Source organism: Indicator indicator, chromosome 3, assembly GCF_027791375.1.
Source record: "Indicator indicator isolate 239-I01 chromosome 3, UM_Iind_1.1, whole genome shotgun sequence".
Lineage (NCBI taxonomy): Eukaryota > Metazoa > Chordata > Aves > Piciformes > Indicatoridae > Indicator > Indicator indicator.
Window position 1 is genome coordinate 29075943 of NC_072012.1, and position 24465 is coordinate 29100407.

General features: G+C 38.5%; 1 protein-coding gene across 1 annotated transcript in view; it reads right to left on the reverse strand.

Annotated features, from left to right (window-relative positions):
- Positions 1-18558, reverse strand: part of IL17REL (interleukin 17 receptor E like) — a 54064-nt gene extending 35506 nt beyond the window's left edge. Inside the window, exon 1 of the mRNA XM_054399855.1 lies at positions 18457-18558. Coding sequence (XP_054255830.1) covers positions 18457-18558 — 102 coding nt within the window. The remainder of the gene's footprint in view (positions 1-18456) is intronic.
- Between the last annotated feature and the right edge of the window lie 5907 nt (positions 18559-24465).

Genomic DNA, 24465 nt, shown 5'->3' on the forward strand with positions numbered 1-24465 from the left:
ACTGACCATGTTCAAGTGGGAATTGTTTTTGTAAGAGGCAAAGAGAACCTGACATTGAGACTTGCAACAAGTTTCCAGCTGTCTTTCAGACAGACTACACCTATTTTCACAGTAAAATAAATGCTTAACCACACACTAAAATTCTGTAGGGTATGAAAACAGCAAATCATATTTTTACTACTATGCACAACATTCTAAAGAAAGGCCACTACTTATCCAGCAAATACTTTTTTCTGCAGTTCCAGAATTCAAGTTTCTGACACAGCACTTCCACCAGTATTCCTTTGTATATGCCCTACATGATTCCCCACAGCTTTCCTTCAAAATTAGTGTGCCATTCACAGAGACACTTTTGTCACACCCACAGAAGGAGCAGGCGCCACATTATCTCCTCTGCTCTCAAACTGACTGGCAGTTATCAGACTTTTTAAAACATTTTAGGGTCTTGTCAACAAGCCAACAATTTGTGAGTCTTAGAGCCAGCAAAATTGTCTCAGTAGACATTTGGAAATTCTCAAATTGTAGACAAGCACAGAGACTGAAGCCTGGGTAAACATTAAGATATAAAATAGCTTTTGCTTGGTCTTCCATGAGGCTTTCATCCACAGGTAGTTCTGCCCTCCTCAACACAGCTGTAGAGCAAAATCACATTGCCACAAGTCAGAAATGACAGCATGATCACTACCCTGTGGCAGCTGCCGCCTTAGGCTTAGAAGTTTGTTTTCTTCCCTTCATTGCTGCTCTTCAGCTTCACATAGATATGCTTGGTTTTAAAGGAGACCTTTGAAAAGACAGTGACAAGTATCTAATCTGGATTAATTTCCATTCCTTTGTCTTTTGGGGACTTTTCTTTTTAATAAGCATTTACAGAGCTAAATTGTAATCTTCTACAATGGGCAGTTTGTCACTGTGACTTATAGAAGTGCAGAATCATAAAATGTGGCATTTTAAACCACTTATAAAAAAACAGAGATGGTCACACACTTCCATAGACTGAAGATCATAAAAATTAGTCATGATGTTGTTAAAGCCATTGCTTTGGCTGCTTCTACACAATACTACACCGATACTCAGGGTAGAGCCTATTGCAACAGGACAAGGGGTAATGGTTTTAAACTTAAAGAGGGTAGATTCAGACTGGATATAAGAAAAAAAAATTCTTATGAGAGTGATGAAATAGTGGAACAGGTTGCCCAGAGAGGTGGTAGATGCCCCCTCCCTGGAAATATTCAGGATCAGGCTGGATGGAGTTCTGATCTAGTTGAAGATGTCCTGGCTCATTGCAGGAGAGTTGGATTTGGTGGCTGTTAAAGGTCCTTTCCAACCTAAACCATTCTACAATCTCATAAGGGAAATCAAGCTTCTTTACATAACTCTTCTAAAACTAGGGTACTTCTATTTCAACACTTCCATAAATTCCTCAAAGCCCCTGAAGGACTGAAAAATGTAACTTATGTGACCTAATTTCTATATCTATAACATTTTCTATAACATGTTCATAGAAATATTTGTCGTCTTTTATTTCTGCCAAGCCACAAAAGGCTTCATTGGTAGTTTGCCAATTCTCCCAATGCACACTCAGCACTAATAAATAAACTAAACTAAATAAATAAACTAAATAAAAGTGGAACATGCCAGCTCAAATAACAGAATTTTAACTGCTGTTTCAAAACTCGAATTTAAAATTATTTCTAATCAAACCATGATATCAGTCTCTTTATCTGAGGTTCTCCATGGCCTTAGGGAATGGAATAGGAAAATATACAAAATGACTGCAAAAAGTGAGTGACTTAAAGAGCTGGTTTTCTAGAAAACCTAAACTGTTGTATCAACTGGTTTTTGAGCCACTGCTTACTGGAATTAATCTCTCATAAGGTTGATAACTTACCAAATTTTTTCATATTTTTAACTTTCCATTGGCCAGATTGGTAAGGTAGCATGTGAGAGGTCCCAATTGCCAGTCAAAATTTTTTAGAACATCATCTTGAACCTCTGCAATCTTTCTTTCTGGTTACAATCACAGTGTAACCACATTAGGAAAAAATCAGGGTCCCATTCAATTAGACAACAAAAATCTGACAAAACTCTGAGGATTCAGAATGTCACTCAAAGAAGGCCAGGGCTTTGGAGACCCTGTTATGACACCTGGAAAATGCAAATTGTATGTGAACAAAATATCTTAAGTTACCAATATGAAACAAAAACACTCACTTCTTTGTTGCTGTAGGATGACGCAGAAATCCTCCTATAGGTTCCAGTCTATCCTAATTAATTATTGTTTTTCACTGTTGCTCAGATGGATCCTACCATCTGAGCACTTTCCAGTACCATCTTGCATTTATCTTCTCATCCATGGTATAAAAGAAGTATCAGTGATTTCTGTTCTGGCAGGCAGATGTTTTCTCATTCTAGGGCACTCAGTTTTCCTGTGGGTGAGGAGCTTTTGGGAAGGTTTACATAAATAATCAAAATTTTTTTCAAACACTTGCCAGTTACAGTGGGCATTTGGTTACGGCTCAATTCCTTTTTTTTTTTTTAATTAAGTATTACTTTTAATTTTGCAGTACCAAGGAGGCACGAGGTGGTATTTTCTTTTAAAATCATTTTTTGCAGAATAGTTGAGAGAGACCAATTGTCTTAAAGAAGAAGTCAAATAAATTAACCAAGTTCCTCTCCCACTTTTTATATCTTTTGTTTTCAGGAATTTTCAGTGATGAATGCAACAGAAAAACATAACACATTAAAGCCAGAATGGAAATTTTCTTCCTCTTTCACAAATGCCGTGGGTGTCTTTTATGCAAAAATAAGATTCTGAACATGATAGTACATTTCACTCCTATGCAGAGAGCATCTTTGACTCATATCTGCTTTGGCAAAGTGCCTAAGCAAAATATCCTTACACAATGCACAAACAGTTAGGGATTTTCCTATTTCTCTAGGGTTTTCCCCACTCGTGGTATTGCTCAACTGTAGCTAGAGGTTATCTGAACAGACACCACCAACATGCAGCATTCTGAATAGAAGGTGTGGTGCCAACTTTTTAGCTAGCACAGCAACTTCTACTCAATGTAAGCCAATTGTAATATAATATTGCTTTGTTTAAAGATTGCAGAGAAGAAAGTGAGATCAGCAGAAGAAGACTTGAATTTGGGGGCATAGAAAGTATTTTCATGAATTAAAATTGCCAAGGAAAAGAAATAAAGATTAGACCTGCTTTCCATTTTTTCTAGTATGTACAGGCATTGAATCAAGTGCGGTATTCTGGAAAGAATTCTGACAAGGATTCTGACAAGGAAAAGAAATAAAGATTAGACCTGCTTTCCATTTCTTCTAGTATGTCCAGGCACCGAATCAAGTGCAGAATTCTGGAAATTTTTCCCTGAATGTTCTGTCATGCTGGAAAGAGGCAAATTTGGTTTCATAGTCTACATGTTAGCCTTATTGTACCTTGCTGATAGTAAAGTTGGTGGTAGCTCTTCCACAACTCAATAAGGAAGAGTAATATGCCTGAAAAAACGTTAAAATATATTCATTAATTTGAACACACTTAGCATTCATTAAATAAGGTGAGTGAATTAAAGGCACTGAATTAGACTGACACTGAACAACATTAAAGTCAGTAAATGTAGAGTGAACAGTTTTCCCCCTTTCGAGATCCTCAATGGCAAAGCTATCACCTACATTCCTACTTCAGGTCCAACTGTCAGGGCAGAGAAAAAGGAACACAGCCATATTCTGATGTTTCCCTCTATTTCAGCAATTTCTCTTCTTTGACCACAATTAAAAGTAAGCATGGGACTTTATATATTCTTACAAGACAGGGAAAGTGCAGTCTTGCAATAACTGATGCTCAAATTATAGCCAAAAGGCTGCTAAAGAAGATGAATTGATTCATGTTCTTTTTGATTTCCAGTCAAGAGAGGATGCTCTGCATAAATCCATCTTATTTTGCACACAATTAGAAAGGATCTCCAGATCACCAGGCCTAGTCACCTGAAAACCACAAGTACCACATCATCTTTCAAAAACTAGTGAAGCTTCATTTTAAAATCAGCCAGGCTTTTGTGTGCACTGCCCCAACAGCTGAGGCTATTCCAGAAGTTCTTGTCTCCACCAGCAACAAATATTTTCATTTTTAACACAAATACAATAAGGCTTAGCTTGTATTGACTTCTGATTGTGGTCTTTTCATTTAAATAAATGGTGTCCACCCTGGAATTTACTTTCCATTTATCTACAGCCAGTAACATAACTCTTCTCAGCTGTTTTTTAAGACTACAAAAGTCAACTCTTTTATCCCTCTCTAATAAAAATGGCTTTCCTTCTTACCATTACCCTTCTCAGCAGGTATTTCTACTTTATGACATCTGTCCAAATGGAATGACCAGAACCACACACAGTTCTTAGGACAGTTTCCCAGTAGGGTTTATTTGGTGCCTTGTAAAGTGGTAACGTTCTTTATCTCTGGGAGCACCACAAGCATGTCATATCAGAGAGGGAGCGATTCACTCCTTTCTATATAAGCAATCCATCAGCACTCTTCTTTTCTCCATCTGCTAACTCCACTCAGTTCGTGCAGGGAAGAGCCCACAGAGTCCTAAATTATTTCTTACGGCGTCCAGTGAAAAACCTGACAATGTCAATGTGATCTCAGTCACCTCCATAAAGAGAAAGGTCTCTGAGCCATGGACAGCCACAAAGTGATATGGATCTATGCAGCTTAACTTTGCATGGTAACAGAGGGGATTCAAAGCCCTTAAACTATCAGCAAATGACTGTAATTTCTTTCACAGAGAGACTCAGCCTCACAAACTGTCTAGGGAGAACTTCACAAATGGAAACAACTGAGTATACTTTAGCTTTTTCCAGAGCTATTTTCACAGGCAAAGGGGATAATGGCTTTGCATTTTATGTGTCCTTGGTGCTGGTGGGTATTTGAACCTCACAGGACTTTTCTCATTGTACTCTTACAAAGGCACCACTGTATCTTACCAAACTGCATCACGGTTGGGTATTTATACCAAAAAAACCCACATTATTGGAAATGAGTGAAAAAGAAAAATAGTAGACCTACAGAACACATTTGGCAATTGAAAAAATGTGGTTATACTGACACTCAGAGGAATTATAATGACTAATACACATAATATAAAAAATCAGAACTGTTAAAAATTCATAGTACTGCTGATAACAGCATCCCCAAAAGACCTTTTCTCAAAAGGAGTATCTGTATTAGTTCAGATGTCATATATATAATTACTTCCATTGACAAGGTAAAGCTATCTTATTTATGATCCTTTTTAATTTTTGGCAAAAAATTTTGTTCTTCAACTTTTACTGACAATGTAGTGATTAGATACATGTGAACAGTATGCAATAGGATCAGCTAAGCAACCAAAGAAGCAAACATGTGGACTGATAGCCATGCAGAGAGGAAATAGGCACCTGAACTTAGGGCAAAGCATTATTTTGGACTACTTTGACCTACCACTTGTACAAGAGTACCTGGGCATTGCTAGGGTTTTTTATGAAATGCTAAAAACAAAACATCCAAGTCACACCTGTGCATTATCCAGCTCTGAGTCTCTTCACCATTTTGTCACATCAGTGCAGTGCTGAATCTGAGAGGATAAGTGCAACTGAGAGGAGGGATATTAATCTCAGGCTCAGTACAGTGCTAAGAAGGTCACACTTTCTGGATGAGAGCTAGCTTGTGTCCCACGGAGTAAGGTGACATCTGCCTGTCTTAACACTGTGTCGATGTGCTCTCAACTGAACATAAACAGGGAAGAGATTATTTGGTTTACTGAAAATTATTGGATAATATTCAGCAAGGCTTCACAGTGGTCTAAAGCACAGACTTGGACCAATTTTTGTTTCCTGTGCCATTTGCAATTGCACATGTACATGCTAAACTATGGACCCTGTTCTTCACAACCTGCTGTTTATCACAAGGCCAACGCTTCCAGAACGGTCCAGCATCACTTCAGTAACACAGAGCACATGACTAAGACAAGACACTCACGCCCTTTAAATTCTCCCCCTTCTATTTACCTGATGCTATTCAGGTATAACAGAGATTTCTGACTTTAAGTCAGTATGTATTCCCTCCCGCACTGTATGGATACAGAGCACTGGTCCCATATTTTAACTGGACTGTCCAGTATCCCCATTATGGAGCAGAACAAGTGAAAGAGTTGGCAGCACAGTAATTTTCTTTCTGGGAACCCTTTGCAGTGACAAGCATTTACTCTTTAAGTTAATGTCCAGTCAAAACAATATTGTTTGAGGTCTCACAACCGGGAAGAACATTCTTCCTTAGTATTTTCTTTGTCAGTGAATTGTATGTAAAAATAATTCTGCCACAAAATAGGGCTTACATAAAAACCGCTTGATTTTAAATGCATTGGACCAAAGGGAGCTATGACAGCCTGAAATAAAAGCTGCCTCTTCTATTGTATGCTTCAGCTACAGCATTAGACACAGAATTTGCTTGAGGAAATAATATGTTCTAGTCTCTTTCTTTTTCTTTTTTAATAAAAAACAAAGAAAAGAAAATTTTAAAATCAACTCTTTTGATGTCATGTTTCCTAAAATATTAATAGAGGTTGTTAACAAAACAGAATCATATACAATATACAAAGCATAATTAAAATGTTCTTTGAATGCCATACCCTCAGCTGGTACAAATCAGCACCATCTCATACATTCAGTGTCAAAAAATTCAGACCATTCAACTACTTGAAAGGACAACTCATCTACTAAATCAGCACTTCTAGTCTAACAATTCTAGCACAGCATTAATGGTTATTTCAGTGAATGACTGGAGATCTCACACAGAGGATGACAAAACAGAATTAAAGAAATTTAGGGTGGAAGGGGTCTCTGGAGGTCACTAAGTCGAACCTCCAGATAAAAGCTGCACTGTCACCACCAGCAGATGAAGTCAGCCACTTCTTTGACCATTTCTTGAAAAACTGGAGAACATAGGTTCTACAAGCTCTCCAGACAACCACAGATAATCCCATGCTTTGAGGTTAGGATGGTATCATTACCTCTGTAGCATAAAAGGGGCTCCAATAAAAACTTAGTCATGATCCCTCAGCCACATTAACAGCACAGAGACTTGCCATCTCAAAAGTGACTGGAACCAGCGGGCAGTGAGATTACTGCAGAAAAGGAAAAAGAAAAAAGCAAGAACTGAAGTGAAGATTATGAGAAGAGACCCTCTGGGAAAAGAGTTGTTTCTCCTGTTGCTGCTAGAGGCAACTGGAATTATATCTTTTTTTTTTTTTTTGGCCTGAAGATCTTTTTGTATTCCAGCTACTGTTCTCTCATACCCTAACACTATTGCTCAGCAAAAGAGAGGGCATATTGCAGGCCTGGCTTTCCAGTGCTCTGGCATGCACAGCAAAGCCCTCACCATTTTGCTCTAGGTAGCTACTCATTTTACTCACGCTTAGAGTCAGTCCCAGGAACAAAAGAGTGAGCTACTGTACACTGTGACACTTATAAATGACAAATGCAACCCTGCTCACCTTCACAAATTGTGGAGTAGTATGGCTGAGTGAAGCTCTTTCCACTGATTTAAATGAACTTGGAATTAGGTGGGGAAAAACTTTTTACCTGTTGTGGTAGACTGACCTTGGATGGGTGCCACTCTATCACTGCCCCTCCTCAGTTGGACAGGGGAGACAAAACACAACAAAAGGCCTGTGGGTTGAGCTAAGGACTGGAAGAGATCACTCACAAATTTCCATCATGGGCAAAACAGACTCAACTTGGGGAAAATTAATTAAATTTATTACCAATGAAAATCAGAGTAGAATAATGAGAAAATAAAACCCAATTTTAAAACACCTTTCACCCATTCTTCCCTTCCTCCTGGGCTCAACTTCACTCCCAATTTCTCTATCTCTTCTCCCTTAGAGGTACAAAGGGATAGCAAATGGGGGTTGCACTCAATTCATCCCTTGTTGTCTCTGCTGCTCCATCCTCCTCCCACTCTCCCCCTGCTCCAGCATGGAATCCCTCCCACAAGAGAGTTGTCCACAACCATCTCCAATGTGAGTCCTTCCCATGGGCACCAGTTCTTCACCAACTGCTCCAGCACAGGCTCTTTCCATGGGGTGCAGTTCTTCAGGAATGGATTCCTCCAGTGTGGGTACCCCACAGGGTCACAAGTCCTGCCACCAAGCCTCCTGCAGCATGGACTCCTCTCTCCACAGGTCCACAGGTCCTGCCAGAAGCCTGCTAAAGTGTGGGATTCCCATGGTGTCACAGCCTGGTTTGGGCATCCACCCGCTCCAGCATGGGCTCCTCCATGGGTTGCAGGTGGATATCTGCTCCACCATGGACATCCATAGGCTGCAGAGGGACAGCCATCCTTACCATGGGCTTCACCACAGGCTGCAGGGCAAACCACCTGCTCCAGAACCTCCTCCCCCTCCTTCACTGGCCTTGGTGTTTTTGCAGAGTTGCTTCTCTCCACATACTCTCCTTCTTCTCTCTGGTTGCTCTTCCCCAGCTTGTTGGGTTTTGTTTGTTTGTGTTTTTCCCTCTTCTTTAATATGTTACCACAGAGGTGCTACCACTGTCACTGATGGGCTCAGCTTTGGCCAGTGGTGGGTCTGTCTTGGAGAGAGCTGGTATCAGCTCTATTCAACATAGGGAAAGTTTCTAGCAGCCTTTTACAGAAGCCACTCCTGTAGCCCTTCCACTACCAAAACCCTGACAGGCAAACCCAATACACCATGAGGAAAGGATCATGTCATTTCCAAGCAAGGCAATTTCTCTGTGTGGATTTTGCAACACTACTGGTAGTGAAATGAAGCCAAAGTTTGCCATCATTTGTAAAGATTTATGCAGCCAAATCTAAAAGAGGATTTAGGTACCTGAGACATGATTTAAGCAAACTGCGGTAATCTCAGCTGAACACCATAGAAACATATAATTGTTTAGGTTGGGAAAGATCTTTCAAATCATTGAGTCCAAACATTACCTAACTCCACCAAGTCTGGTGCTAAACCGTGTCCCATAGCACCACATCTATGTGCCTTTTAAACATCTCCAGAGACGGGGATTCAACCACTTCCCTGGGGTGCCTATTCCAGTGTTTGATAACCCTTTCAGTGAAGAAGTTTCTTCTACTATCCAATCTAAACCTCCTCTGATGCAACTTGAGGCCATTTCCTCTTGTCACTTGGGAGAAGAGACCACCATTCACCTTGCTACAACCCCTTTTCAGGTAGTTGTAGAGAGCAATAGTCTGCCTTTCTGCAGAAAAAACAACCCCACTTCCCTCAACTAGTCCATAATACACTATTAATTGCCGCCTAACACCAAAGGCATTTAAACTCATTAGGCACCTCCTTTTCTGATTTGAAAGCTCCCTGGATGCTTGCAGTTTAGTGTTTAACTCCTGACCAGAATGAAGTTGCAATGACATCTAGCTCATGCCAGAGCTCTTTGGGATAGTATAAACTCACTTGTGAGACACACACATCACCCCATGTAGCAAGTGGCTGGAGAAGATTTAATAGTAAACAGAGGTCAAATTAACTAACTTCTTTTAAACTGGAAATAGTAGCAAAGCAGAATACAGGCATGTTCCAACTTTTACACTCTAGTTTTCAAGTCTTTACCTCAAGGGACAGCCAGCTGCAATACTCTCCTTAACCTGAAGCAGTCTGAACCCTAAGCTGTCTGCCATGCTGCCTAGTAAATGAGAAGGTTTTCCAGGCCACCTAGTCACATCTAGTACTTAATTTTTCCCTTGCTTAACTTAAGGCTGCCTCACACTGAGCATGCAGATTTCTCATATTACCATGACAAATCAGTAATGCTTTCTCATGTTCTCCATTTAATGGCCTGGAATCACAGGAAAGGAACAGGCTCACAGAATGGGTGAATGTTGCACAGATACTATGCTGAGAAGTCAGAGGCACAGGGGTTTAAAAACAAAAATGAAATTGCTAATCCTAACCCTGCCAGCATGGATCACATAAAATGTAGAACCAAAAAGCAAACTTGGCAATAATTTGTTATAATGGTTTCAAGACATCGGAGGCCATGTGTCAGGGGCCAGATACCCTTCAAAGCCCTTCAGGAGCACATGTTTCTGGTTTTCATAGCTCCCATAAAAAAACATGTTTCTCCCCCTTCTTGATAAACAGAGAAAAATTTCAAACCTAAATAAACTTGGAACTACCCCTGATTATAGCTCTTCCTGCTCAGAAATATTATTAAATGTTGACTTGTTTTATTCTGTCCTTATTTTATGTAGCTTTGTAAGGATGTAAGGCCATAGAAATAACCCCTTGGGCCATGCTAGAAGCAGCAGTAGGTCCTTAGAGGCCACTGTATTCCTTCCCGGTGCCCAGTTAAAGAACTGTTAAAGACTTAATGATAAAGCTGCCTGACTAGCTCTGACCATGCTTGCTTGAGTTACAGAAACAATCTAGCCACAGTGAAATGTGGAAAACCATGAAGATGAAAAACATGAAGATGAAAAACATCAGAGGTTGTGGCTGTATGCTTGAAAAATGTTGAAAGGGTTATTTTCTAACCATTCACACTTGTATTATTATGACATCTGGAAGTATTAATCATAGAATCAGTCAGGGTTCAAAGGTACCACAAAAATCATCTAGTTCCAACCGCCCTGTCATGGGCAGGGACACCTCACACTAGAAATCCTACATCATTAATCCTACATCAGAAATCTTATACCAGACCCTACAACCATGCCTTTGCTACTATGCAGGAAAACCCTGCTGAAAATCTCAATGATGTGCATTCCAGCTGAAACATTTGCAGTTTGAGATAACTGATATAGAAGCTAGTTATGAATAAATATGGAACTGCTAAGGAACAGTAATTCATATAAAATAAAATATATAACAAATTACTTTTAAACTCTATTTCTGTTTTTAATGTTAACTCATAATTTTTCAGGGCTTGGGAGGGAAGGAACAAAACCCCAAATTATGGAATAATCATATATTTGGCTTTATCTTGTGTATCTTCTACATACTGTAGTTGCTAAAGTTAGCACAGTCCAATTAAAGGAGGCAGATGTCCAAAAGAAGGGCTTCCAAAAAGGCAGGATTTTACCAACTTTAAAAGAACAGCATTGTTTCACCTGACTCTCCTGATCATGCTGTTGTCCCTAGAGGCAGCAATAATTCCTGGGCATGGCCTCATCTTATTAAATCCATCATTGTTAGTACCTTCACAGGCTGATTATATGTTGCTTCACCCTATGTCTCATTTTTAATGATAGCCCTTACTCACTAAAAACCACCTATGCCACGTATTCACCTAAGAAGTATATATGGTTTTTTTGCCCCTAAGTGGAAGACAAAATGAGATACAAAAGGCAGACTGAATGGTAACAAAGATGTGACCATGGTCAAAAAGTTTTATATTTAAAATAATGGTGAAAAAATTAAAAGAACACATAGCACTGACAAAAACTAAGCATGAAGCATGATATAATGAGACTTGCAAATGTAAATTTAAAAAATGGGGAAAATTATAATTCTAAAATATCAAAATTGAAAATTAATGGAGAAAACTGTCATTGCAGTCATGGAAAAAAGAACAGCAGGTAAAGGAGATGAGGAAGCAGGAAAAAGATCAAGGAAGTTTGCATATGTAGGGATGAAAGGGAAAAACAGAACTGGAGACAGTGAAATGTCTTAACTGCAATAAATTCTATTTCCTTAAAGTTTTCTACAAAAAGACAATGAATGTACATCTAGTGCTGTACAGTGCTGTTTATGTGATTCATACTTTCTGAAAACACTCGGGCAAGTAGAGGCAACTCCAGGACAACCAGTTTTCCAGAAATTATTGAAATTCACCACACATTCAAAACAATGATTTGAAACATTTTCTTGCTAGAGAAAGAGCCACAGAGAATTTGCAAAGTAAAACTAAAACTGTCTCCATTTCTGCACAGACTCTTGCTGAATGAGACTGCATGTTCCATAAAGTTTTGACAGTGCATATTTTGCATGCTGAAATGACAGAATACACAGTACTGCAAGGCAGATCCTTGGGTCTGTTAACTGTTCAGAAGGAATAAGTTAAACATGATTTGAAAGTCTGCCTTTAGATCCCACAAAAATAAAAAATTATTAATGAAAGCAAAGATATTATGGATAGAAAAGAACTCAAGTTGCCCTCCAATCTGCATTTCTGCCTTAGGAAGAATGAATGACCTTCATCTGAGACATAGGAGAGATTTTCATAGGCAGCCATCTTTGTAAGCTCTGCAACAATCTGTTCCAGTGCTCCACATCATTAATTACTGTGGCTTTCCAGCTTATTCATGACCTCAGAAAATTCTGGCCCAGTGGATTCCTAAAGTTGTAAAGGCAGGGTCAGGGCTGTGTTGTGTGCATATCACATCTGAGTATACACAAATTTACTGCTTTTACAATCATTCCTAGCCGAGTAGTTCAGAACTGGTCTGGAAATTCCTACCCAACGTACTGCTGTGCGGGGCATATTTTGTCTTTTGCGTCTTTTAGGATGGCAAATAATTTCCTAGTTTTCAAAAAACAGAAAACAAAGGTTAAAAAAATCAGAAGGAAAATTATTTTCCCAAGAGTATGAAAACTACTACAAAGATATCTGTGCCAGAATTGATATATAAAACCTGGGGATCTCCTGTAAGAAGGATGGCAATGCAATACATAGAACTTCAAATTTTGGTTCCTACTTTGAACAGCCTGGTAGTCACAGCATGCCATGTGGGAATTCATGGCTCCCAGAAATCAAATTCATGTCAGTCAGAGATAGGAAGAAACTCCTTTCTTAGAGCCATATTACTTACACATCTGTGAATGAGGCTTAGCATCTCAAGGCTGAGCCAAAAAGCCAAAGGAGTATCCAAAGCTACCCTGAGAAAGAAGCCTTTTAAACCCCTTTTTTGGTCCTGCTTATCTCTGATCATCCCTGGTTCTCTCCCATGCATAAGCATTCTGTCAAGAGAGGAAGAATGGGGCAATATAAATAAATATGACAAAGTAACAGATACAGCATTGCCAGCTTTAGCAAATGTACAAATTAATCTAATCACAGAATCATAGCATTGTTTAGCTTGGAAGGGATTTTTAAAGGTCATCTAGTCCAACCCCCCTGTAATGAGCTGGGACATCTTCAACTAGATCAGGTTGCTCAGAGCCCCATCCAACCTGGTCTTGAATGTTTCCAGGGATGAGGCATCTACCACCTCTCTGGGCAACATGTTCCACTATTTCACCACCCTCACTGTAAAAGATTTCTTCCTTAAATCTAATCTAAATCTATCCCTTGTCCTGTAAAAACAGCAAGCCAAAAAGATTGTCCCTATCTTTCCCTTTAAGTACTGGACAGCCCCAAAATTCTCTTCTCCAGGCTGAATTCCAAATCTCTCAGCCCTTCTCCATAGCCCTCTGATCACTTTCGTGGTCCTCCTCTGGACCCGTTCAAACATGTCCATGTCTTCCTTTTGCTGAGAACTCCAGAGCTGAATACAGGACTCCAGATGGGGTCTCACCAGCGCAGAGGGGCAGAATCACCTCTCTTGACCTGCTGGCCACATTTCTTTTGATGCAGCACATTTCTTTTGGTTCTTTACTGCGAGAATTCCAGCCATATCATGATACATGGTTTTGTTAAGGTTATTACCACTCCTAAAAAATTTGTGCTTCCTAGATTAATTCATTCCTAGATAACCTAGATAAGTGAAAATCAGTCAGTCAGACAGCAATATTGTGCAGCTGTGAAAAGCACCTACTCCCAAATCACAATATTCAACACTGAGTTTTGGGTCTAAATGGAGTTGAAGGACATCCTCCCTCCATAAGATCAGGGCTCAGAGAAAATCATGAGCTAAAACTCACTGCCATGTTTTTATTTTATTTTATTGTGTCTACCCCCTGCTATGGGTACCAATTGCACATACAGTTTGAAATCTCATGGTGGTGAAGATTCTAGCACTGCCTTGTGTTTCAGTTTCAGAATACTTTGTCAGGGCCAGTTCTAACATCTGTTAATTTTGTGCCTCCAGCTTTCATGATTATCTATCTATAGGGCCTCTGCTTTTGCTACTCCAATGGCTTATTACTTTCCAGACCTTATAACCTTTCTCCAGAGTTTTTGAGGAAGGCAGAAGTGACAAAGAAAAAAACCTAAGAGTTACTGCTAAATTTTTGCAAGTTCTGAATTGCAGAGCTCTCTGCATCTCCACCTCTTCTTCTCTAGTGGTGGTAGATGCTCTAATCATGAAGAACACTTGAGAATTTTCTAAGTCCCTGTTTCTACCTGTCACTGGCTGCTTTCTTCTCAGGGGGTGAGGAAATGGGATGGCACCCAACTAGTGGCATAGGACACAGCAGGAAAAATAGAAGCTAAGTGTCTCTTGTCATGAGCTATTTTTGACCATAAGAGCAAAAGTAAAACACAGTCCAAGAGGTAAGTCAACGAAACTTGCTAAAGTGCAGCTGTCCTGACTTTGACTGTTTTGACTAATGAATACTTAACACTTAATTATAGTATTCAAAGCACTTAATTAAAACACATAATTAAGACATAATACAGAAAGGTCAGCACTATTTTGTACTTGTGAAAATGGGAGAAAGGAAATTACTTGAATAGGGCCACACAAGTGAGTCAATGACATGTAGGGATGCAAACCCCAGGCCTTCTGTCTAGGGCATGCTCTCATGGATTGTATTGCATCTCAGCAAATATTAGCAAAGGGTATTCAGTCTCTTCCAGTCACCAGGTATATCAATGTATACACAAGAAAGTCTGTGCTGAGTCATCTTCCTATGTTGAGACTTTACATTATTTCTCTCTCTCTCTCAAGAAATCCAGGTCTCTGATCAATCTCATGACATTTTCCCTGTCTAAAACTAGGTTTTTAAACAGATCTTGAAGAACAAATTAATTATGTCACCTAGATTACCGTAACCATTTTTTAGAGGCTGGCAATCACTTTTATGATACAAATTGATCACTTTAATAATGAACAAAGAATGCCAATTGGTGTCAGCTGAGTTAGTGGCCTGAGGGCTATATTCTACCTCCGGTTGTGCAGTGTGTAGTATTCAGCAACAATGGACTGATCTGTGGCATAAATATCTAGTACAGAAACACCACTTACTCTGACTATGAATAGCATGAACAGGCAACAGCTATATCAAGAATTTGCTGCCAATAACTTTCATAATTGCAAGGAAATCCCAGATTCACTTTATGGTCTTCTTGATCAATGGACTTTGGAAATGTTCCTACATTTAATGGTAGACAATACAAATACAATTTCATAGTTTTCTGGGTTGTTTGTTGTTCTTTTTTAATGTAGTGCTCTTGATCTTTACCAGCTGTTGAGTCAAATTTGGCGTAAGCCTGTTCTTTTGTATACAGTCTGCAAATAATGTGGATTGTAAAACAAGTAGGGCACAAACCCAATTTCAATTGCAGGTTGGGATTCCCCTATGCCTTTGCAGGGAAACTTGGTCAATAACTGTATTTGCTATTGGGTGAGGCACGGAGACCAAGCCCATTGTATTTAACCATGAAATACCAGAATATCACGCAAGCTGCAAAGCCAAGTCATTAAAATAAAGAAGAACTAAATCATACTAGATAAAAAGGCTTGGTCATTCCTTCGCCATCACTCAGCCTACGATTGTATATTTTCATGTTGTTCGAATTTTTGTGTAGTACTTTCATAAGCATCCAATGTTGGTTTGGTTTTTTTTTTGCCTTTCCTGTACTGAACGAAAAGAGAATTTGTGCATAATAATGAGGCCTGGATATTGCCTTACACAAAGCAATGAAGGGATGTCTTGCTGAGTACTCACAGTAAACTAGGAATGATTTGTAAAGCTGAAATAAGTTCCAACATCTAAACAGGTCAGTGTGAAGAGCTTTTAAGTTACATAAAACAGTTATCTCACTACTTCCCTCTTAAGTGCAACTAATGCTCTGATAAGGAGTACCAAAAGAGGTCAAAACTGCTTAAAAATATTCAGGGGACATAGCCACCTTAAAATCTAGTTTGCTGCTCAAACTCAAGGGTTTCAGTTATTAAACCTGCCCAAGACCTCCTGACAACACCCACAGTTTAAAACCAAACCAAACCAAAACAAAACAAAATGCAAAACAAACAAAACCAAGGCAAATTAATTGCTCTTTTCCCATATTGCTTTAGAAAGAACCACACAACTTCAGGTTGTGTGTTGACTTGACAGAAGAGAAATCTACTATAAAAACTTAAGGGGAAAATTCATAAACAAAGACACAATTTTCTGTAGTACTTGTAGCAATAGCAGCTACAGAAAACTTCTTATAGTTTACAAATTAGAATATCTCATTTCCACATTAAGAAAATTGCTAGGGGAAAAAAAAACTATATTCATTCTCTACTTTGTGATCTCATGTGCCGTTGCCAAAGGCAGCACACCTGTACTGCACATAGACAAAAACAAACTGTAACCTCTGCATAGTGCCCCTATATATATATAGTGTCACAGAGATATAAATAGGGTAGAAGATAAACTGCTTCATTTTAAAGTAACTTATGGAGAGATGGGTTTGAGGCCACAAATTCTGGTCAGTTATGTAAGGAAATTGAAGTTACTTCCAAATAAAAAGTAAGAAGTTTTCTCTAACAAGCTAGTCACGAGATTCTAAAGCTCATGTAGCTACAACAATTTGCACTAGGCTGAAATTGCTGCGCTGGCAGTAATTTTTCCTGTTGAGATCATTATTGTTCCCAGTGAGAAAACATTTGTGTCCTAAAAAGTCATTAATGCATTCAAGATTTCACTGAATACAACTAGAAGAAACATTACATAGAAAACATGAACTAAATCAAATCTTTCCCATCACAAATGATTGATTGAGTGATTGATTCCATTTTACTGGAAACAATGTATTTCCCATGTAAATTAAAAATAAATAAATCAATAAATAAATCAATAAATAAATAACTATTTCTCAGTTATCCAACCTTAAGTGCTGGAGAAGCTTTAAGAATGGGATCCAGCCCACCAAACCTCAGGGTTTTCTCTATAATTTAGGCATCTAGTGAATCAGTCTTCTTAATATATATACTTAAGATATGACAGAGAAAAGCGCCCTTCAAGTTGTCTGGAGGTAAACTCTACCCTAGACTGAATCCCACTGAAAAAAAAAATTGCTATTGTTTTTTTCACATGCTGAGTCTGATAGTCATAGACTCTTTGGAGGGATAAATTAGAACACTAAATAATTTCCATTTTAAACTCTCACTGCAGCAGACCAAGGAGCATTTTTTTTTTTTAAACACATGTGCTGGCATTCATAAGCATAAGCATGTGAAAATTCTGGAAAAGTTCTCAGGAAAGTACATCTAGAGGTTAATATTTTATGACTATTTATTTTATTATTCTAAAAACATTATCTAACTGGATAGACTACAGAATTTAATGTGGGAATATTAAACAACTTTAAATACAGAGGAGTTGTTTGTCCTTCAATCTAGTATTTTATAAAAATCTTTATTCCTGATATTTTCTAGGTTACAGATATAAAATATAGAATAAATTACTGCAACTTAGATACTAACTTAGTATCTGGGTAGTACCACCACATTTAGACAATATTTAGTATGTCTCATTGCCTGTTCTTAACACTGACATCTTCAAGCAGAAGTCTGTACAGACAGCCAAACACTTTCATGCCACCAATTCCCTAGCAAACACCTAGTTACCCTCTACTAAGACTGCAAGTCAGATTCCCTATTATTTTAACCTTTTTTTCTTTATCTTTCAGTTTATTCTTACAGTTTCAGAATGCCAACAGAAGCAGTGTATCTCCATAGTGCCCCTTTGTGGGGATATTTGGAAACATACAAAATTCAGAGCTACTAAAAAGATGGTATGGTTCACACTCCACTTTTATGCACATACCTAAGTCATTAAATGTAATATTGCAGTTACATTCATCCCACAAAATGAGAGACAGGTTTTACTCTTTCTCAAGCTTAATTCATTTATCCACAGGGAAAGACAATATTTTTTATATTCCTACCACAATTCGAAATTTCTGAAACTTCCCTTCCTCCCTCCCTCATCTGCTGTTGTGAAACACTGCTGCTGTTGTGAAAACTGACTCTCTAAAGTAATGAATATTAACTAAAGTATTTTTTCTTTCAAATGCAAAAGATTGATTTAAAAAGTTACTAACAGCAGCAGCTGAAAATTATGGAAGATGCATTTTCTTACTCCATTCCTAACAGGCGTCTTTGCTACTTTGGATGCTTAATTCAGAATGACAGGAATATAATGTTTAGAATAGCTGAAGTATTTTTCCATTGTTGCTTTCTTATTCTTCTGACCACTATTTTTCCAGCATACAACTAGTATATAGATAGCTAGATTAGATAGCAAATATGAACAAGTATAAGATTACCTGAGAACATGAAAGTCCACATTCTTCAATCCTGGAAATAATGTGGCAATCAGAATGCCAAAAAAGAATTATTAGAAGAATCTGAACATGAATACTTATCATCCTAATAAAAAAAAAAAAAAAAAAGAAAAGGCAAAAGCTCAGAAGAAACCTTCTGCTCTGACAGTTCTCCCTCTCATGCCAAAACTTTAGTATGAATTTTAGTCCCTCCCACAGCACCTCTGAGCTCCTCCCTCTAAAACTTTCCAAGGACTGAGAATTGCTAGTTGTGCGAAATATAATGCATGTTCAACTCATTTCTTATGTTTTGTAGTGAAAAATGAGAAATGTGGATTTTTGACAAATAATTAAAAGCCTTTTTCTTCTGGATTTAATTATGTCAGTTTTAGCAAATTTCTTGTCTTTAAATTCTATGTGTACATGGGAACTGTTTCTACAATGATGCACCAAGAAGGTTCACTTATGTCTACTTATCTTCCTGGTTCTCTAATGCATTCAATAAAAAGAAAAATCAGCTTTGCTGAGGTGGGTGTCTTGGTGACTGGTTTCTTGTTTATCATGAGCAGGAATCTGTGCCTTGAACTTATTTCACTTATTTATTTCTATCAACAGAAGCCTCTGTTTCTGTACACTATCTCCAGTTTGGGGATTTTAAACAGAGTTGGGAAGTCTGCACACTTTGCTAAACAAGCTCTACATCACTTGATCTGAAAGCAGGGTACAGGTGAGTCACAACAACTCAACACATTACCATAACAAAATGCCCAGGAACACCTTCCTGGGTGCTACCTTGCATAGACCCACTACCCATCACAAGGAGCAAGTATTCCAAAAACCAACCTCCATATGAACTACAGAGTATCTGTGGTGTGTACAGGTGGAATAGGGAGTTAGCCCTTCATAGAGGGGTCTTGCTCACAACTAAGAGGGATATCTTTCAGTAGGACAGTGTCAGAACTGAAGTCCTCAGTGCACTCGTAAAACCTTTTACATCAGCTAAAGTAGGGAATACACCACCTGCTAGGATGTGGCTTTACCAAATAGACAATATCTACTCTGCCAGTGTATGTACTATACTTGTATTTTAAGATACTTACTTGTGAGTCCAGTTGTAAGACTTTATTTTCAGAACATATAGAATAGTATCAATCATGGTACTGAACTACGTGTTGTTTGTTATTTTTTAACCATTTTTTTCATCTATACATAAAAGTATACCAGATCAAAGGTCTACCCAGTCCATTCACTTGTGCCTAACAGAATCAGTAGCAGATGCTTAAGAAAAATAAGAAATAATTTAAATAGGCTATTTCTGTGGGTTGTTTTTAACCTATATGCTGCCAAGTTCCAATAGCCCATATCTTATGGTTTTTCTGAATTAAAAAGCATGTGCACATCACTGGTTTTACCATCTGTTTCTGGACCTTTCTTACATGAACTTGTGCAGCTCTTGTGCACCTTGTGCATCTTGTGCACCTATTTAACCTTTTGGTTTTCAAAACTTATTGTAGCAATGAGATACACAATTAAACAACTTTATTGTTATCTATTTTATTTGACAGTAAGCTTTTTTAAAAATCGTGTAAACAAGCACAACCTACTTTTCCATTCCTACATGATTTATATCCTGGAATTACAGTGTCCATCCATTGCTTTTATTATGTCAGGTTAGAGAACCCCCATTAGCTTAATATTCCCACTAAAAGCTGGGCAGTATAATAATCTCATGCCATGTTTTTTGAAAACTATCATCTATGCATATGAAATTTAGCTCTTAGGCTCCCTGTTCAAATAGGATGCTGATTCTTGGTCATAATTATTGGAAATAACTTCTTGATAACAGATTTCTATTATTTCTTGTTCCTTACACCACCTTACCTGTGTTTTAAGCAATGTTTGTCTTGTGTTTGGTGTTTTTATTACTTCATTCTTGAAGAACAGATGATGACAAATTATGTACTATCCCGCTTCTCCCAGTGTTCCATCCATTTTAAGAAAAAAAATACTTTGGGGGAAAAAAAAGAAAGAAAAAAATAAACAACTTAATAGGAAGTACTTCCTTTTAGACTTTTGTAATATAGACCCTTGGTGCTTTAAAGCTTTATTAGAGCACTGGTCAAGGATATAAAACTGCCAAAATCTAAAAATTTCTGAGTCCAAGGTTTGAATCCATATCTTGCACATTTCAGGATGGTAGTCTGGCTGCTCTTTGTTTGTTTGGGATTTTTTAATAAAATGCAGGTGTAAAACCTAGAGTATAGAGCAAAATCCATTATTTCCCATTCTCCTTTTTCTCTTGGGTCAAGCCTAATGCATAGACCATTAGCCCAGGTCCCTTCTTCTTAATTGCTGACTTCAAAAATTTGGCAGACTTGGCTACACACTTGGCCTACTTCAAGAGAGATCACTAATATCATTGGTCAAGTTTGTTCAAGGAGCATTAGTGGAAATAGTAGTTATGACAGGTGTATCACCAGACATACCTAAGCAGGCAGACATCAGTTTTGTGACTTGTCACTTAGGAGCTAAGGCACAAAACTTCACATGGATTTCAACCTTGGCTGCGTATTTACTGATGAGCATGTCAGTGCCTAGGCTACAAGGCATGTCCCTGTCACATTCATACTGGAGAAGTTCCAGCTTTCTGTGGAGCACAAGAGCCGCATTCACACTACATTTTGCAGGAGTATTTTGTGCTATAGCACTACAAACTTCCATGTCTCACCAATACAGATACACTCATCTTAAAATTCCAGCTGTATTGAGATCATGGGTCATGACCAACACAGTCCTATGGCTCCCCTTTTAGGTTAGTGTGCAGCCATACTGCCGGCACCAGGCAGCAGACATCATGCCCCAAGGCCATTCTGTGATGGTTTTGAGACTGTCTTTTAAATTTTTCCTCACAAAGTTCAAGCAGAGAAGGAATGTAAATAGATCACTATTGGGTGTAAGAAAGCAAAATAATGATTATTCTAAACACTTCCATTGGAGAGATAGAAATGTTTTAAGAATCACTACTCAAAACAAGATATGGGACAGTGGGGCAGTTGGGCATTCTCGCAGTCCAGCTTCTCTTTTCTGCCTGCTGCTTCTTTTCTGGCTGAAGAGATAACACACATACTCACCTTGACAAGCTAAGTCTAATGAACCTCTCTCTGCTTCTTGGCCTTCTTCCCTTTTGCCTGCTCTGGTGGAGGAGGGAAAAGAGGCACGGACTCCTCTCTTTTGGGGGGGGACCAAGGGGGCTTGGTTGTGCTTTTCTGTTGATTGTACATATTTATAAATGTTGTGAGTAGTGTATATTTGTACATATTCATTGCATTTCATCATAGCTTGTCGCTTTGCTTGTAAAATACAGTTTCATTTGCTTCCATACTGAGCTAGCCTGGTTATTGTCAGTGTGGGAGGGGGATTTCAGCTCTCACACCGTTACACATTCACATCAACCATGGGACAGCTGAGTGTTTATAACATAGCACCTTCTTGTCATGTTGGGATGCTACTGTCATCACAAAAAAATATTCACAATGATTCAGAACTACCTGGGAACTGCACTTTCCCAGGTGTGTGCCTACATTTCCTGTCCAGAGTGAGCCTGTGTGTCCAGGGCAAGCACTCAGCAGAGGGTACCAGCAGGGCATATAAGATCCACGGAGCCACAAGACAGATTGGTGAAAGAGAAGCTCCTGTATACAGCATGCTAATACTTCAATATCCAAAAATACTCACTCCTTATTTCATCTACATGATCCAAGGGGACCCTCACTCTCTTCCTCAGCCCTGTGCCTTTCCTATAAAAGTGACAAGTATTTGACAACAATGGCAAACATAACAGTAAGTAGCACCTTAGGAGCACTGGGAAGTAAAACAAAAAGGAGGGCATTTGGCATCAATAATAACTGAATTAAAACCAAATCATGTGCATGATATCCCCTAAGCACACGGAGGAAAACAAGGTTTTCAGGAGCAGTAAATATGGATTCACCAATCTGATAGCCTCATTCTCAGCAAAACTGGATACTAGAAAACATTTCTTTACTAAAAGAGTGGTCAGGCAGGCATTAGAATAGGCTGCCTGGGGAGGTGTTGGAGTCACCTCACCTGGAAGTATTCAAAAAAAAGAGTAGACATAGCACTTTGGTACCTGGTTTAATGGCCATGGTGGTGTTGGGTTGACAGTAGGACTGAAGGATCTTAAAGGCCTTTTCCAGCTGAAACAATTCCATGTGAAAATTTGGCCCATTATGACTGTATAGCAAAAACACCCAACACTTTTACAAGAGGGAGAAAATTAAAGAGAGTTGTCATGATATAAATGTTAAGTAGAAAATAAATGTAAAAAAAAAAAGTACAAGAAGAACTCCAGTAAGTATTATGTAAGGTATTTTACAGCTGTAGATCTCTCTTTCCTTGAAAAAGTATGAAAAGCAATTTTTGCTTATGTTTGATGGTCATAATTTGGTATCAACAAAACATGGATTAAAACTAACCGACCAACAGAACCTGTTTTCCTGGACATCCCTTTCTTCACTGTTTAAAGCTAGCAGACATAGTTTCCCCTCACATGAATCTGATTCATCATAACACATTCAGCTCCATCATTGTTACTTCACTCCTTGGCTGTTTTTCCTATAAATACAGGGGCAGAAAAACAATTTACTGTGAAATACCCCATATTAGTATTAGACAGGTAACACAAGATAAAGGAGAAAAATAATCTAAATCTCTTTTGAAGATACTCTACCTAAGATACTACTATTCATAAAACGGCACTAACAGTTTCTTCTGTCAGTTTCTCCCTGAGGGACTTCCTACTCAGAAACAAACAAAAGTACTTCTATCACTTGAAAAAAAAACAGGAAATCATTATAAAAACAAATCAGTTGCCAGGGAAACCTGACTACTCCAGTTTCTGAAACTAATTTAGGTTTTATTATTTTGATCTCATGGGCTCTCCTCAGAAACACAAGACTCAGATCACAAAGCACTCAATTTTTTATTTGAATAACTCATTTAACTCCAACTGTAATTGACAGTGATCTACACACAAACCAACTGATATGTGATCAGTCCAAAGTTGTAATTCCTGGCACGGACCCTGTAGAAATGTACTTTTTCAAACAAGGAATGAAGACAAGAAAGGGCATAAGACCCAAAATATAGGCAAGTAAATTGATGGCAAGGGACGAAGGAAGTACTAACGAAAGACAACTACTGTCTTCTGTTGATCCATGCCCAAGGAGGCAGAAATCCAACTCTGTCTCCAGTTGGTATGAAATTATTGAAGAGACCACTATAAGTTTGCAGTGTGCTGAGCTGGTTAATCAGCATGAAACTATTCATTTTTTGTAACAAATACATTTTCTGCCAGTTTAATCAGATACCACAGGGAGAACAAGGAGATAGGATGGAGGAGACAATCCCTTTCACAATCAAGTTAGATCAGCTCATTCACCTTGTAAAAATCTTCCTTTGCAGCTGCTGGATGCGTGGTAGGAAACATTTACAGCCAGCTTTAAAAAGGGTAAAAAAGAGGACCCTGGAAAGTACCATACTGTCAGCCTCACCTCCGTCACTGGGAAGATCATGGAACAGATCTCCAGGAAGCTACACTGGAACACACGGAGGACAGGGACGTGATTTGAGACAGCCAACATGGCTTCACCAAAGTCCACATCTTTCATGTGTTGAGGGCACTAGAGCTGGATGTATGACTCCAAGTCTTACCTAAGCAGAGTAAAGTGGCAGAATGACCTGCACACTCAGGAAAAAGCCCCTTCCCCCTTTAACAGCCCAGAAATGGAAGCTTAATGGGAAAGAATATTCCAGATTCACCTCTCCGATTAGGATATTAATCCATATTCTTGAGTTTCCACATAATAAAGACTTTTATTTATATAAAAGCAATAAGACACAAAACAACTTTACAACTCCTACAAAAGTGAAGTATAAGCAAAAATATCAATTATGACTTGTACTCATAACTTTACAAAAGCATTTATCAAT